Source organism: Natator depressus, chromosome 2 (assembly GCF_965152275.1).
Source record: "Natator depressus isolate rNatDep1 chromosome 2, rNatDep2.hap1, whole genome shotgun sequence".
NCBI lineage: Eukaryota > Metazoa > Chordata > Testudines > Cheloniidae > Natator > Natator depressus.
Window position 1 is genome coordinate 168,321,611 of NC_134235.1, and position 12,903 is coordinate 168,334,513.

General features: G+C 38.3%; 1 protein-coding gene across 2 annotated transcripts in view; it reads right to left on the reverse strand.

Annotated features, from left to right (window-relative positions):
• Positions 1 to 12,903, reverse strand: part of CNTNAP2 (contactin associated protein 2) — a 1,640,949-nt gene that overhangs the window by 1,075,576 nt on the left and 552,470 nt on the right. For both annotated transcript variants that reach the window (XM_074945269.1, XM_074945270.1), the window contains exon 3: positions 6,379 to 6,572. In XM_074945269.1, the coding sequence (XP_074801370.1) occupies positions 6,379 to 6,572 (194 nt within the window). The remainder of the gene's footprint in view (positions 1 to 6,378; positions 6,573 to 12,903) is intronic.

Consider the following 12,903-nt stretch of genomic DNA (forward strand, 5'->3'; position numbering starts at 1 on the left):
TTCTCTGGATGTAACAATCACTTAGTCCAGGGCTTTATTCACTCTAAGGGACCAAAATCTGCTTTCTCTGAATATCAATGGAGTCATACAGATGTCAGGATTGAACAGAATATGACTCTCAGCTTGTGTATCAGATGCCTCAACTCTAACTTTCCTAACAACCTGTAACTCAAACTTATTTCAGAAGCTACTTCCTTGTACTCATGATCCTCAAGAATAAGAAAACGAGAAGACGACAGCTGATCAGGACTTATGCTAGCATAGTCAAATTAAAAACAACAACAATCATAATGACTAATTAAATATAAGCACCCTCCAAATGCATGGAATAAAAATAGCTAGATTCTTCCAATTTTCTCTAGGATGGGCCTGAATCTAGACATCTTCTATTCCCACTCCACTGCACTGCAGTATATTTATAAGTTCTGCACTGGAGCATATTCAAAAGTTCTGAGCATTCTCTTTTACCCCAGCACTATACAGTGTAGGCCATGTTTGCATTATATTCAGCAAGATGAATATGACCCACTTATAACATCTATATTGGGGTTAGGGGAGAGGAACAATATCAAACACAGAAACACATCTGATATGTATTTTGCAGACAGATAGCTGGATATAGTTTATATAGATATACATTTATATTGATACCTATACATTATACTAATATGAAATGCCCCAACAGATTGACGTATGTGGGGAAACCTCCTGAATTCTTAAAATTAGAAACTCAAAATACAAGAGTGTAGTTAGGAAAGGTGATCAGAATTCACTCGGTGCTAGGTATTTTTATGGAAAAAAGGCACATTCACTCATCTTATTAAAATTCATGGGAATTGAAAATATCCCAAAGCCCGAGAGGGGTTGGGTCAGAAAATCTATTTAGCAGAAATGGGAAACTTACTCTAAATTCACCTTGAAAGCAGTTTCCTCATCACAGTCTTAGTGAGAGACTTTTGATTTGTCTCTTACCTAGCAGGTAATTATAGAACTTCTTTTTCCCCTGACTAATGCATACAAAAGGGGATCATTTCAACATTTTATGCAGATTATTGTGGTTTGTTCTTACCGAGGTCTTTGTTGGAATTATTTCCTTTTTACTCTATCTCCCCTAACCAGCTTTTCTTTTTTATTTCCTTTTATCCCCCATATTTTGTCCCCTGGCTGTATCATTTGATATTATAATTGCTTTATATTGTTGAATATTGCTGAACTCTACATTTCAATTTTCCTTTGTCCCTATGACACAGAGGCCCATTTGTGGTTCACTCCTCTGTGTCAGCAACTTTTGTCAGGCCTGACATACTCCTAACACACCATTGCTAACACACCTAACACACCATTGCTATAATCTGTATCTAAGTAAAAGACATTTTGTAATATATAATTGGACAATTAATAACTCACTAACCATTAACATTCTTGCATGATGTGCATACGTGGTTTATATTAAGAGTTATGGACATATGCTGGAATCATGGCTAAGGTGTGTTTAAAGTAGGCATGTATGGGGAAATTGGTAAAAAGGTCTGCCCTAGACAAAGGAATGTGTTTGCTTCTTTGACCAGCCTGGTTGACAGGCAAAAACAATGAAGGTCAATGTACATATTAGGTAAACAAAGCTATCAAGCAGCGAATGAGGAGAAACTTTATCAGGACTATAAAGACAGGGGGTCTGAACCTCAAATGATAAGCAATTGAATCAACAGATTGTAACAATATTACTGTTTTATAAAAGTACAAGTCAAGTGTTTTATGAAAGCCTATGAGACACTGGTGACTAATATCATTGTGAACTGTAGGTATTAAACTATATAAGGAATTAAGGATACTCATTGATATTATAATTTACAGTCTGTGACCAAACAAAGGGAGGAACAGGTTTTATCCAGGTAGGAAGGAAGACAGCTATCTACTTGTCTCCAAAGAAATTAGGTAAGGTGTGACTAAAACCAATGGAAGTCCCACTTACATAGAAATCATCAGAGGGATTGGTAGTCCGTCGGAAGGGAAGAATAGATAAAGTCATCCTGCTTCTTGAAACAAGGTAGTTGGATGTTGGAAGATATAAGCCATCTTTGGCATCTATCACCAGACAGACACAAGGGGTCAGAGCTCTTGCAAGCTGAGAAAGGTGGGTCCTTCAACCAATGGGGGTTGAAGTCTCTGGGAACTGAACACAGGTAAGAAACCTACTTAGGCAAAGACAAGGGAAGCCAGCACCTTGTACTTCTGTGGAAGGTCTAGACAGAGAGGAAGTCAGCCATGGCTGGAAAGAAGGAAGACTGGTGAGAAAAAAAATCTTGAACAAAGCATGTATCTTGCTAGATTACGTTTTAGACTTTTGGATGCATGTTTTCACTCTATTTGCTCGTAACTATTTCTAACTTTATCTCATATACTTAAACTTTATCTTCCTTTCTTAATAAATTTATTTAACTTTTTTAATCTAACTGAACACTGAGTTTAATTTAAAGTGAATGTTAACTCCAGCTGCTGGGTTTTGTCTCTTTAAAGGAGAAAACTTACCTTATTATTCCTCTAAATATTGCAGGAGAGAGATGGATGTTGCAGAGCACAGGGTTTGGGACTGTGGATGCATTGAGATCATCTGCTAACGTTAACCAAGTCTGGTAAAGACAAGAGTGTGTCTGTAATCATTGCTGGCACGCTGTTGGATACAAAGTGACTGAATCAGAACTGTACCTTATACAGAACATGAAGTGCATGCTGGCTGCTGGCTGTGTCCCCTCCCCCAGGCAGGAAGCCACAAGTAGCAGAAGCATTTTGGGGGCATTCAGGGTTATAATACAAGTGGTGGCATGACCTCTGGCTGGTCTGAATTAAACCCCAGAATGTGACAGTCCCCCTGTTTTTTCCTTTATTTTCAGATTTACTGTTGTCAAAGAACATCATCATTTAGGTGTACGTGAAAGGAAGTTGGGTCTTAACTAAAGGTCATATGCTGCCACTCTCAGGTGAATAAAAGCATTGGACAGTGAAAACCCAGTGGAAAGCTCTCTGGGTTCTAAATTCTTCTTAAAGGGATTTCAGATGGAGCTGCAAGCATGTAATTGACTAGAATTTGACCCTGTGAGTTTAAACTTTCAAAGCCAGATCCTCAGCTGGTAAAAATCAATTTACATGATTAAGAATCTGGTGCGCCATCATACAGAGTCCCTGTCTTCATGATGCTCCCTATACTGACTCCCACTCCTCCCTGGCAACATGGCTCCCTAAGAACCCACTGCCACTGTCTGACCCCTTGCACCTGTCCTCTACTCCTTCTTAATGGTCTATAGAGTGAAGAAGGAGAGATACTGCAGCAGTAAATACTGAGTGAATTTCCAATTAAAAATAAAGTCAGCACGTTGTGTGGCAGAGACAACTCAAAATTAGCCATTTAAACTATTCAAAGAGGGCTCACATGTTGGGACTTACAGTGGTTTCTGTTTATATCCCCCAAAGCTGTTTTGTTTTTGTTTTTTGAATCAGAAATAGGGCAGGGACAGCGTCCTCAAGAATGGATAAAAGAAAGGGCTTGTCCTTTCCAGATATGGAAACTTCTATTACATGAAAGCGATTATAATAGCCAAAATCCCAGATTGGATTCTAAGCCTCAATGCTAGTTGTTCTGATGTGTTCTTCAAAAGAAAGGGAGAGAGAAAGGATTCCTTGTTTTGTTTTTTCTCTAATGCCTTTGTCCAGGGAAAAGAAAGAAAATGCAGGCCATCAGTGTTCCCAAGGGATTGGTTATACTATATATTGGGGAAACCAACTAGATAAATGGATATAAAGATAAAATGTTCTGTCTAGAAGGTCTGAGTTGTTGAACTGCTCTTGTGGTTTCCACCTCAAGAAGATAGGAATCCATTTTTGTTAATTAGGCATTGTGTGGTGAATAAGTCACATCTATGATTCTAAATTTTTGCAGGTGATAGCCAAGGTGAACATGGACGTTAAGAGATCCACAATCCTCCCCACAAAATCACAGAGCAGTCTTGTTTGTAACAAAGGAAAGGGGGGGGGGGAATCTTTCAGGCAGAGAATTGGTATTTAATGCAAGTAAAGGACCTTCCCCAAAACCCTCAGCAACTTGGGCAAACAAACATTTAAAGCTTAAAATAAACCAGCTAAAGGTTTGAAGCTTTCCCCTTCAAGGTATGGAGAGCAGTTTTTCCTTCTTCAAGCAGCATGTCAGCCATCAATGAAACTGTTCTGTTTTATATACCCTTCAGTCAAATAGCTGCAACTGCTCTGCCCCCTTTCCTTGTGCTCCTGAGGGGAATTTCTTGGGGTTCAAACTCCGTCTTTGAAATACTCTCTTAGGTCTCAACCCTGCAAACACTGCTACTTTTAAGTGACTTTCCATATATGAACAGTCCTGTTGAGTTCAGTGAGACTGCTCCCACATGGCAAGTTACATTCATAAGTGTTTGCAAGAAGCACCTTATTCCTTAAAGAGCACATGGCGAAGTCTAGCATTCACACATGGCACTTTCTCTTCTTTCCTAACTTTTTTTCCCTTCCTTTTTAATTTTTTTCCACTTCATATTATATCTTAGGTTTTTCAATACATCAATATGGTACACATATGACAACCTTTATGTAACATACATGTGAAATGAATTCCTTTTAAATCCTTCCTCTTACTCTGTATATTTGATGAAGTTCATTTTCAATAAAAAAAATTTAAAATGACTTCAGTAAAAGAACGCTTTTATTCTGAACTTTATCATAAAATAGCACAATATTAAATCTTCTTGCCTATAACAAAGGCCAGTACCTCTTTTGCTAGACACAATACCTATTAATTAATTTGGATTCCCAATTCTTCATTGTGCCTTCCACATATATATTTTAAAAGGAAGAAGCCTCTCCTATGGCTACCTTTAGGAAGAGGAGGATAAGCAATAGCTTTGTTTTTTTGCAGGTAAAACACTGGATTAAACTTTTCAGAAGAAGGAGTAAATTAATTGCTGCTGTGTGACAGGTGAAAGGCCAAAACAGAAGTTCCATTACTGCCTGCAGTAACAAACCCTGCTGTACTGACATGGAATACAAAAGGTCTAAGGCAATACATTCTTTTTCTGTTCTTACAGTAGTCAGTTCGTAACTCTAAGGTTTTGTGTTCTCCCGCAGAGAAACTGTGAATGCCACTATTTTTCACATCCTAATTTCTAACCCATTACATTCAATACAATAGACTCTGTTCTCACCTGAGGCTGACACTGATCCAGGATTTCCTGAGAATGTCTAGGAATCAGCTTCCAGTTCCAGGAGAAAATTAATCAACTATTCCAAAATCTAGGAATATGGCAACACTCCATTTTGTGGGCCCTGTTGCCACCTCAACAACTGAAACCTGTACGACTCCTGACCTTCCACTCACAGTGGGACATGTCCATAGCTGGCATGAATCTGCATAGCTCCGTTGTCTTCAGTGCAGGTTCATTAATTTACATCAGCTGGGGATCTGGCCACATGTGTCTGCCCAACGGCTTAATAAAAAAAAAATCTGACTTATTCTCCAAAATTCATGTGTTGGGTGAAGATAAGAATAGGATCCATTTAATGCAGAGGTACAAAACCTGAATTGCTATCGCCATCTTCAGTGATTTTCCAGTTGCGTTATATAGCCAAATATATAGCCAATATTTCCCCAGGTATTTAATACAATAAATATACTGAAGGATGAGAATTACAAACATCAAAGTAACTATAAAAATGTTGTTATCTAAGCGTGTAAGATATCTGGGAAAGATTTTTATTTTATGTTTTTCAGGAGGGCAAACGTACTTCTTCTAGAACAATAGTTCTCAACCTTTTCCATACTGTGAATTCATGTTGCAACACACACACAGATTTGGGAATCACCCCCCACCCATCTTTATTCCCCCTTCCATCTTGCCACAAAGAAAGAGAGCATTGTTGTGATCTCTCTGAGTCCTGGTTCTAGAGATCATGACCCCCCAGGTTGAGATCCCATGCCCAAAAAACCTCTTGACAATTTTAATGAAAATCAGTGCAGTGGGGAGAAGAGATTCTTAGTGTGTCCATTTGTGAGTCCCACATACAGGGAATAAAATAGAGGAGAATGGAAAGAGCAGGGAAAAAATTATCAGTATTGAACACTAGTTGTACATTATTGCTCATTGGCTTCTGAGAGTTGCCATAAGTCTACATTGATTTTCTTGATCTAGGAATGGAATTCCTAACAGTCAACAATCCTAATGCTAGACTATTATATTTTGGATAAAATTGTATGCTCTTTTCATATATACACAATAGAGGATATATATTTTCCAAGGACGAGTCAGTCTATTCAAAGGAGTGCACTGCATGACCTAGTGCTTGAGTTTTAGGCCAGTGACTTACCCAAATGTTTCCATCCTGGTGATATGGCTTCCAGTTTCTCCCTGTATCACTATAGAGCATCCGGTATTGAGTCACCCAATCGGAGCTGCTGTATCTGCCTTGCGTTGCAATAGCGCTGATTTGTTTCCTGCTCCCAAAATCCACCTGCAGCCACTGATAATGGTCACTATCTGATGGAGACCAGCCTCCAGCCCCTGTTGAGTTGAAACAAGAGAGCCAATCAGACATCTTAATCCAGACTGCTTTTGAAGTGAAGACATTGAAAAGATGCTAGTTGCTGCATATAAGCAGAGAACAACATAACACTAACACAATTAAAACAAATACAAAAGAAATATTATGAGACCTAAAAAAAAACCTGTCACCTCTTTTATATATGCCACAGGGAAACTCAATTTCTTTCAAGCTGTTTCACATTGATACTATAACCTTTTTATGATGTAGTTATATGATGTAAAGAGATACCCTACAAATGAGACTATCTTTATAATTCCTTAATTAGAACTTATTAGTATGTGTCAAACTTTAATTGTTTAGGGTTGACCAGTTTTCCATGACGTCCTTTGTCAGAGTCAGTTGATGCAAATCAGTGACAATCTGTTGATTCCTTATACCCTTTAAATGCTATTTCAAATGAAAAAAGATGATACAAATTAATTGGGAGGGAATAATAGCATGCATCTCTAATTTCCTTCCTTGCCAGTCCAGCATTTCACTGAAATGCGCAGACCTCAAAGAATATCCATCAGCAGTAGTTAAAAAGGAAAGGTATTGCAGAAATGGCTCTGATTTAGATTTGCTGGGTGTACAGGATGTCATAGAGTACATTAACTGATGCTTGAAAAATGTATTATCGCTCTTTATGGGGCTATGAATTAACTTGATAGTAATATTATTAGCAATATTCTTTTCAGTCACTAGACTGTGTTGAACTGTTCTTAATAAACAAGGACAATGGTGCATAGATAAAAGCGAGTGTCAAGGCATTAAGGCAAGTTCTTACTCTACTAAAGCACAAAATATTAGAGGGGAAAATAGCAGTTAGTTACACACAGGGTTATAAAAGACATTGAGATTGTGGCGTAATGTGCTACACTGAGAAAGTAATGGGGTTTTTGCAAAATTATATCAATAATTGTAAGTATTACATTGGAAAAAAGCAGAGAATAATTATATTTATACTCAAATGTCAGATTACTATGCAGAAAAAATCTGCAAAGATTTAAAATGACTCCAAGGATTTGGTCCAAACACATTGCCAGGATCTGGCAGGTACTATGTGATAGTGCAAAACCATTTAGTTTATCATGTGATAACTTCTATTACTTCTTTCCATTGGTAGGATTAAATTTACACCTCAGTCCTTCTTGGCAGCCCCTAGGTTACCTTCTGATCAATCAGCTAGCTTTATTAAATAAAGCAAACAAACCCCACCAACACAACCACAAAGAACTATGGTCACATGCACATATAGGCAAGATGGTTTTCCATGGGAATCAAAGCCAGAACTTTCATCAGCAGTACCACAGAGCAACTACCAGAGAGAGCCTTTAGTTTGGAGAAAGGAGGCAGTTGAAAAGCCACTGAGACCAACCAGTGGTGGAAGTCAAAGTCACAAAGACTTGGCCTTTTTCAGCACATGCTTCACTTTCTGTATCTAAATTGTTGAGGTGATGATTCCTTCATTGCACACAAGCTATGGGTGCCTGTTGATACTATATTAGCTGTAGTTATCTAGTATTGTAGTGATATAGTGAACTGTGTGTACATGGCTGTGATCATAAGAGCACCGCAGCACCAGCACCAATGTTCCCTCTAATTTTTGACAGGCTGTGTGCACAAAAAAATTCTTCTGTGCAAATTGTTGTGTTTCTGTGCAAATGTTTGTGTGTGTGGTGTTTCGCCATGTGCGTGGGGTTTAGGATCTGCGTGCGCGTGCACACGCACACAGCTTAGAGGGAACAGTGGCAGGCACGCTGTTGTCATAATACTGAAAAGGTGGCATGTGATATACCATCAGAAAACTAATAACTCACTGATCATTAATATTCTTGCTTGATATAGGTATGGTAAACCCATAAAGGACTTTATATGTACTGGGAATATGTTCTTAAAATGTACTTGGCAAGCAGTGTCTAAGCCATGCCTGACAAAGAATGTGATTCTGCCTGCTTGAGTGTGTGTCTGATGTAAATTAAGCAAGGTGTAATCAAAGACAAAGGAAAGCAAGTGGGGAAAGACAACTGCATGCCCAGAAAGCCTTCCTTTCTCTTGAAGCAGGTCAAAGAACTTCAGGAAGAAATAAGCAAAGAAAAAGAGCCATTTTGGCTTCTATCACTTTGAGGTACTAAAGGGTCCAGAGCTCATGAAATCACAGAAAAATGGATCCTTCAACCAAGGGGGTTCTCTGAGTATAGGTGAAAAACCTGCTTATGAAAAGACTGTAACTTGCTGAAATAAAATTTTTGTCTTTTTAGAAGCATACTTTTTTACTTTTATTTGCTTGTGATCCTTTCTATCTTTATTCCTTAACCTTGGTATCACTTAATCCTATGAATTTTTGTTTAATAAACTTGTTTTACTTTTACCACAAACCACTGCAGAGCTTGTTTAAAATATAGTGTTTGTTAACCCCACTTAAGGTAATAAACTACTGGGTACTGTCTCTTTGAGGGAACTTAATTTCTGTAAGTGTTCAGTGAGAGGGCTGGACACTATAGGACAAATGGTTTGGGGGAAATTCGGGACTGGGGGACTGCTGGGGTCACCTTGCAAAAAGGAACTTGCACCTAGAGTTAAAGGGTAGGTGTTGACACGACCCCTTCCAGATCTGGGTTGAAACCTAAAAGCATCACAATGGCTTGAAATTTTCAAAGGGTGTTATAGATAAATACCATCATGACCAGGGGGTTAGTTTAGTGCTCATTTACATGCATAGTATAACATGGAATTTAAAGTAATTATTAAAAGCATCTATGGTAATATTTATTCATACTCACACACACAATCAGATTTACTAGACTTTTCACAGAAAAATGAATAAGGCAGGACAAAACAGAATATACCCCCTTTATTTCCCCTTTGCACTGGTTTTGAGTGACTAGGTACATTTATTTGTGGATCTAGTAGATTAGCCCCTCCAGTCAATCAATGCCAATATCACTTTCCAGGTTGGTACATCTGAAGCTGATGGCACACAATGATAAAAAGGTGTCCATGTGAAGGTACTCTGACCACTAGCTTCCTGACCCACTGTAGACAGGGTGTGAGGGGCATAAACAGTACTAAATAGATGCCTTTTAAACCAGTTGCAGTCTTTAAATCACAGAGTGTAAAAGTATACAGAGGTTTCACAGCAAATGAAATCTGATTGGTTTCTATTATTTCTTTTCCTTTTTAATTTTTTAAATTGTATTTAGCATATATCTAATGTTTAGGATTGAACTCTCTGGAGAAACAATCATTTTATCCATAGAGGAGTATAATATAGAGAGGAACAACAATTAGATTTTCCCCATAATATCCCTACAATGAATTATTTCTGAAGTGCACAATAGCACAAGGTACTACAAGGTATTACACATTATTTAGATTGTAAATATATATTTTGATTATATATATATTACCCCTATATATATATATATATATATATATATATAAGTTAGGGTAATAGCGCCACCTAGTTGATCTATGGGTTGTCTATTAATTATATTGATTATTTAAGAATTCTCAGTTAACACTCTGAGGTTTGATAGGTTCTTGTCGCAAGATCAGACACAGTATTACTAAAATTACTGTTCAACTACGAACCCTGATCAACACGATTGCAAACACTCACACTTAAGAAAAAAAATTGGTATTTGTAATAATACAGTTAGCAAAGTTACAAACACTGCAACCCACCAAGGTAGTTAGAGATATTACAGAATGTGCATCTACGCATTCATATACTCACACCATCCCTTGCACAACAACTTGAAACATTAGTCATAATCTTCTTTGTCATCATCATCTTCCTCATCACCATCGCCAGTGGCCATCATCCGGATGTTTCCCAATAGGTACATCAACCAAGGCACCCAGCCTGGGATTCAGTTTTTATAATGTGTTATACTGACACCATTATGCCTAATGCATATTAAGTCGGGGTTTCATCCCCTTTTCTTTATTTTTATTTCTTCATATTGGGGTACCCTTTTCCCATAGGTTACTCATCCACGTACATCAAGCTTATTAGCATATATAACACATAAAAATGGGTCATACTGCGTCAGACCAAAGGTCCATCCAGCCCAGTATCCTGTCTACCAAGAGTGGCCAATGCCAGGTGCCCTAGAGGGAGTGAACCTAACACGTAATGATCTAGTGATCTCTCTCCTGCCATCCATCTCATCCCTTTGACAAACAGAGGCTAGGGACACCATTCCTTACCCATCCTGGCTAATAGCCATTAATGGACTTAACCTCCATGAATTTATCCAGTTCTCTTTTAAACCCTGTTAAAGTCCTAGCCTTCACAACCTCCTCAGGCAAGGAGTCCCAGTGGTTGACTGTGCGCTGAGTGAAGAAGAACTTCCTTTTATTTGTTTTAAACCTGCTGCCCATTAATTTCATTTGGAGGCCCCTAGTTCTTATATTATGGGAACAAGTAAATAACTTTTCCTTATTCACTTTCTCCACACCACTCTGATTTTATATACCTCTATCATATCCCCCCTTAGTCTCCTCTTTTCCAAGCTGAAAGTCCTAGCCTCTTTAATCTCTCCTCATATGGGAGATTCCTTTCCAAACGTTCCAAACCCCTAATCATTTTAGTTGCCCTTTTCTGAACCTTTTCTAATGCCAGTATATCTTTTTTGAGATGAGGGGACCACATCTGTAAGCAGTATTCAAGATGTGGGCGTACCATGGATTTAGATAAGGGCAATAAGATATTCTCTATCTTATTCTCTATCCCTTTTTTAATGATTCCTAACATCCCATTTGCTTTTTGGACTGCCGCTGAACACTGCGTGGATGTCTTCGGAGAACTATCCACGATGACTCCAAGATCTTTCTCCTGATTAGTTCTAGCTAAATTAGCCCCCCATCATATTGTATGTATAGTTGGGGTTATTTTTTCCAATGTGCATTACTTTACACTTATCCATATTAAATTTCATTTGCCATTTTGTTGCCCAATCACTTAGTTTTGTGACATCTTTTTGAAGTTCTTCACAGTCTGCTTTGGTCTTAACTATCTTGAGCAGTTTAGTATCATCTGCAAACTTTGCCACCTCACTGTTTACCCCTTTCTCCAGATCATTTATGAATAAGTTGAATAGGATTGGTCCTAGGACTGACCCTTGGGGAACACCACTAGTCACCCCTCTCCATTCTGAAAATTTACCATTTATTCCTACCCTTCGTTCCCTGTCTTTTAACCAGTTCTCAGTCCATGAAAGGATCTTCCCTCTTATCCCATGACAACTTAATTTACATAAGAGCCTTTGGTGAGGGACCTTGTCAAAGACTTTCTGGAAATCTAAGTACACTATGTCCACTGGATCCCCCTGGTCCACATGTTTGTTGACCCCCTCAGACCCTACGTGTCTGACAATTTTATTCTTTACTATTGTTTCAACTAATTTGACCGGAACTGACGTTAGACTTACCAGTCTGTAATTGCCAGGATCACCTCTGGAGCCCTTCTTAAATATTGGTGTTACCTTAGCTATCTTCCAGTCATTGGGTACAGTCGCTGATTTAAAGGACAGGTACAAACTATAGTTAATAGTTCCGCAATTTCACATTTGAGTTCCTTCAGAACTCTTGGATGAATGCCATCTGGTCCCCGTGACGTGTTCCTGTTAAGTTTCTCAATTAATTCCAAAACCTCCTTTAGTGACACTTCAATCTGTGACAATTCCTCAAATTTGTCACCTACAAAAGACAGCTCAGGTTTGGGAATCTCCCTAACATCCTCAGCCGTGAAGACTGAAGCAAAGAATTCATTTAGTTTCTCCACGATGACTCTATTGTCTTTAAGTGCTCCTTTTGTATCTTGATCGTCCAGGGGCCCCACTGGTTGTTTAACAGGCTTCCTGCTTCTGATGTACTTAAAAAACATTTGTTATTACCTTTCGAGTTTTTGGCTATCTGTTCTTCAAACTTCTTTTTGGCTTTTCTTAATTACATTTTTACATTTAATTTGGCAGTGTTTATGCTCCTTTCTATTTACCTCACTAGGATTTGACTTCCACTTTTTAAAAGATGCCTTTTTATCTCTCACTGCTTCTTTTACATGGTTGTTAAGCCATGGTGGCTCTTTTTTAGTTCTTTTACTGTGTTTTTTAATTTGGGGTATACATTTAAGTTGAGCCTCTATTACGGTGTCTTTGGAAACTGTCCATGCAGCTTGCAGGGATTTCACTCTAGTCACTGTACCTTTTAATTAGTTACAATCAGTTACAATGGTATTCTTGTGGACAGACATCTGCTGATGTTCCTACCTTTAAAATACCCAAAACTGGAATAAACTAGCTG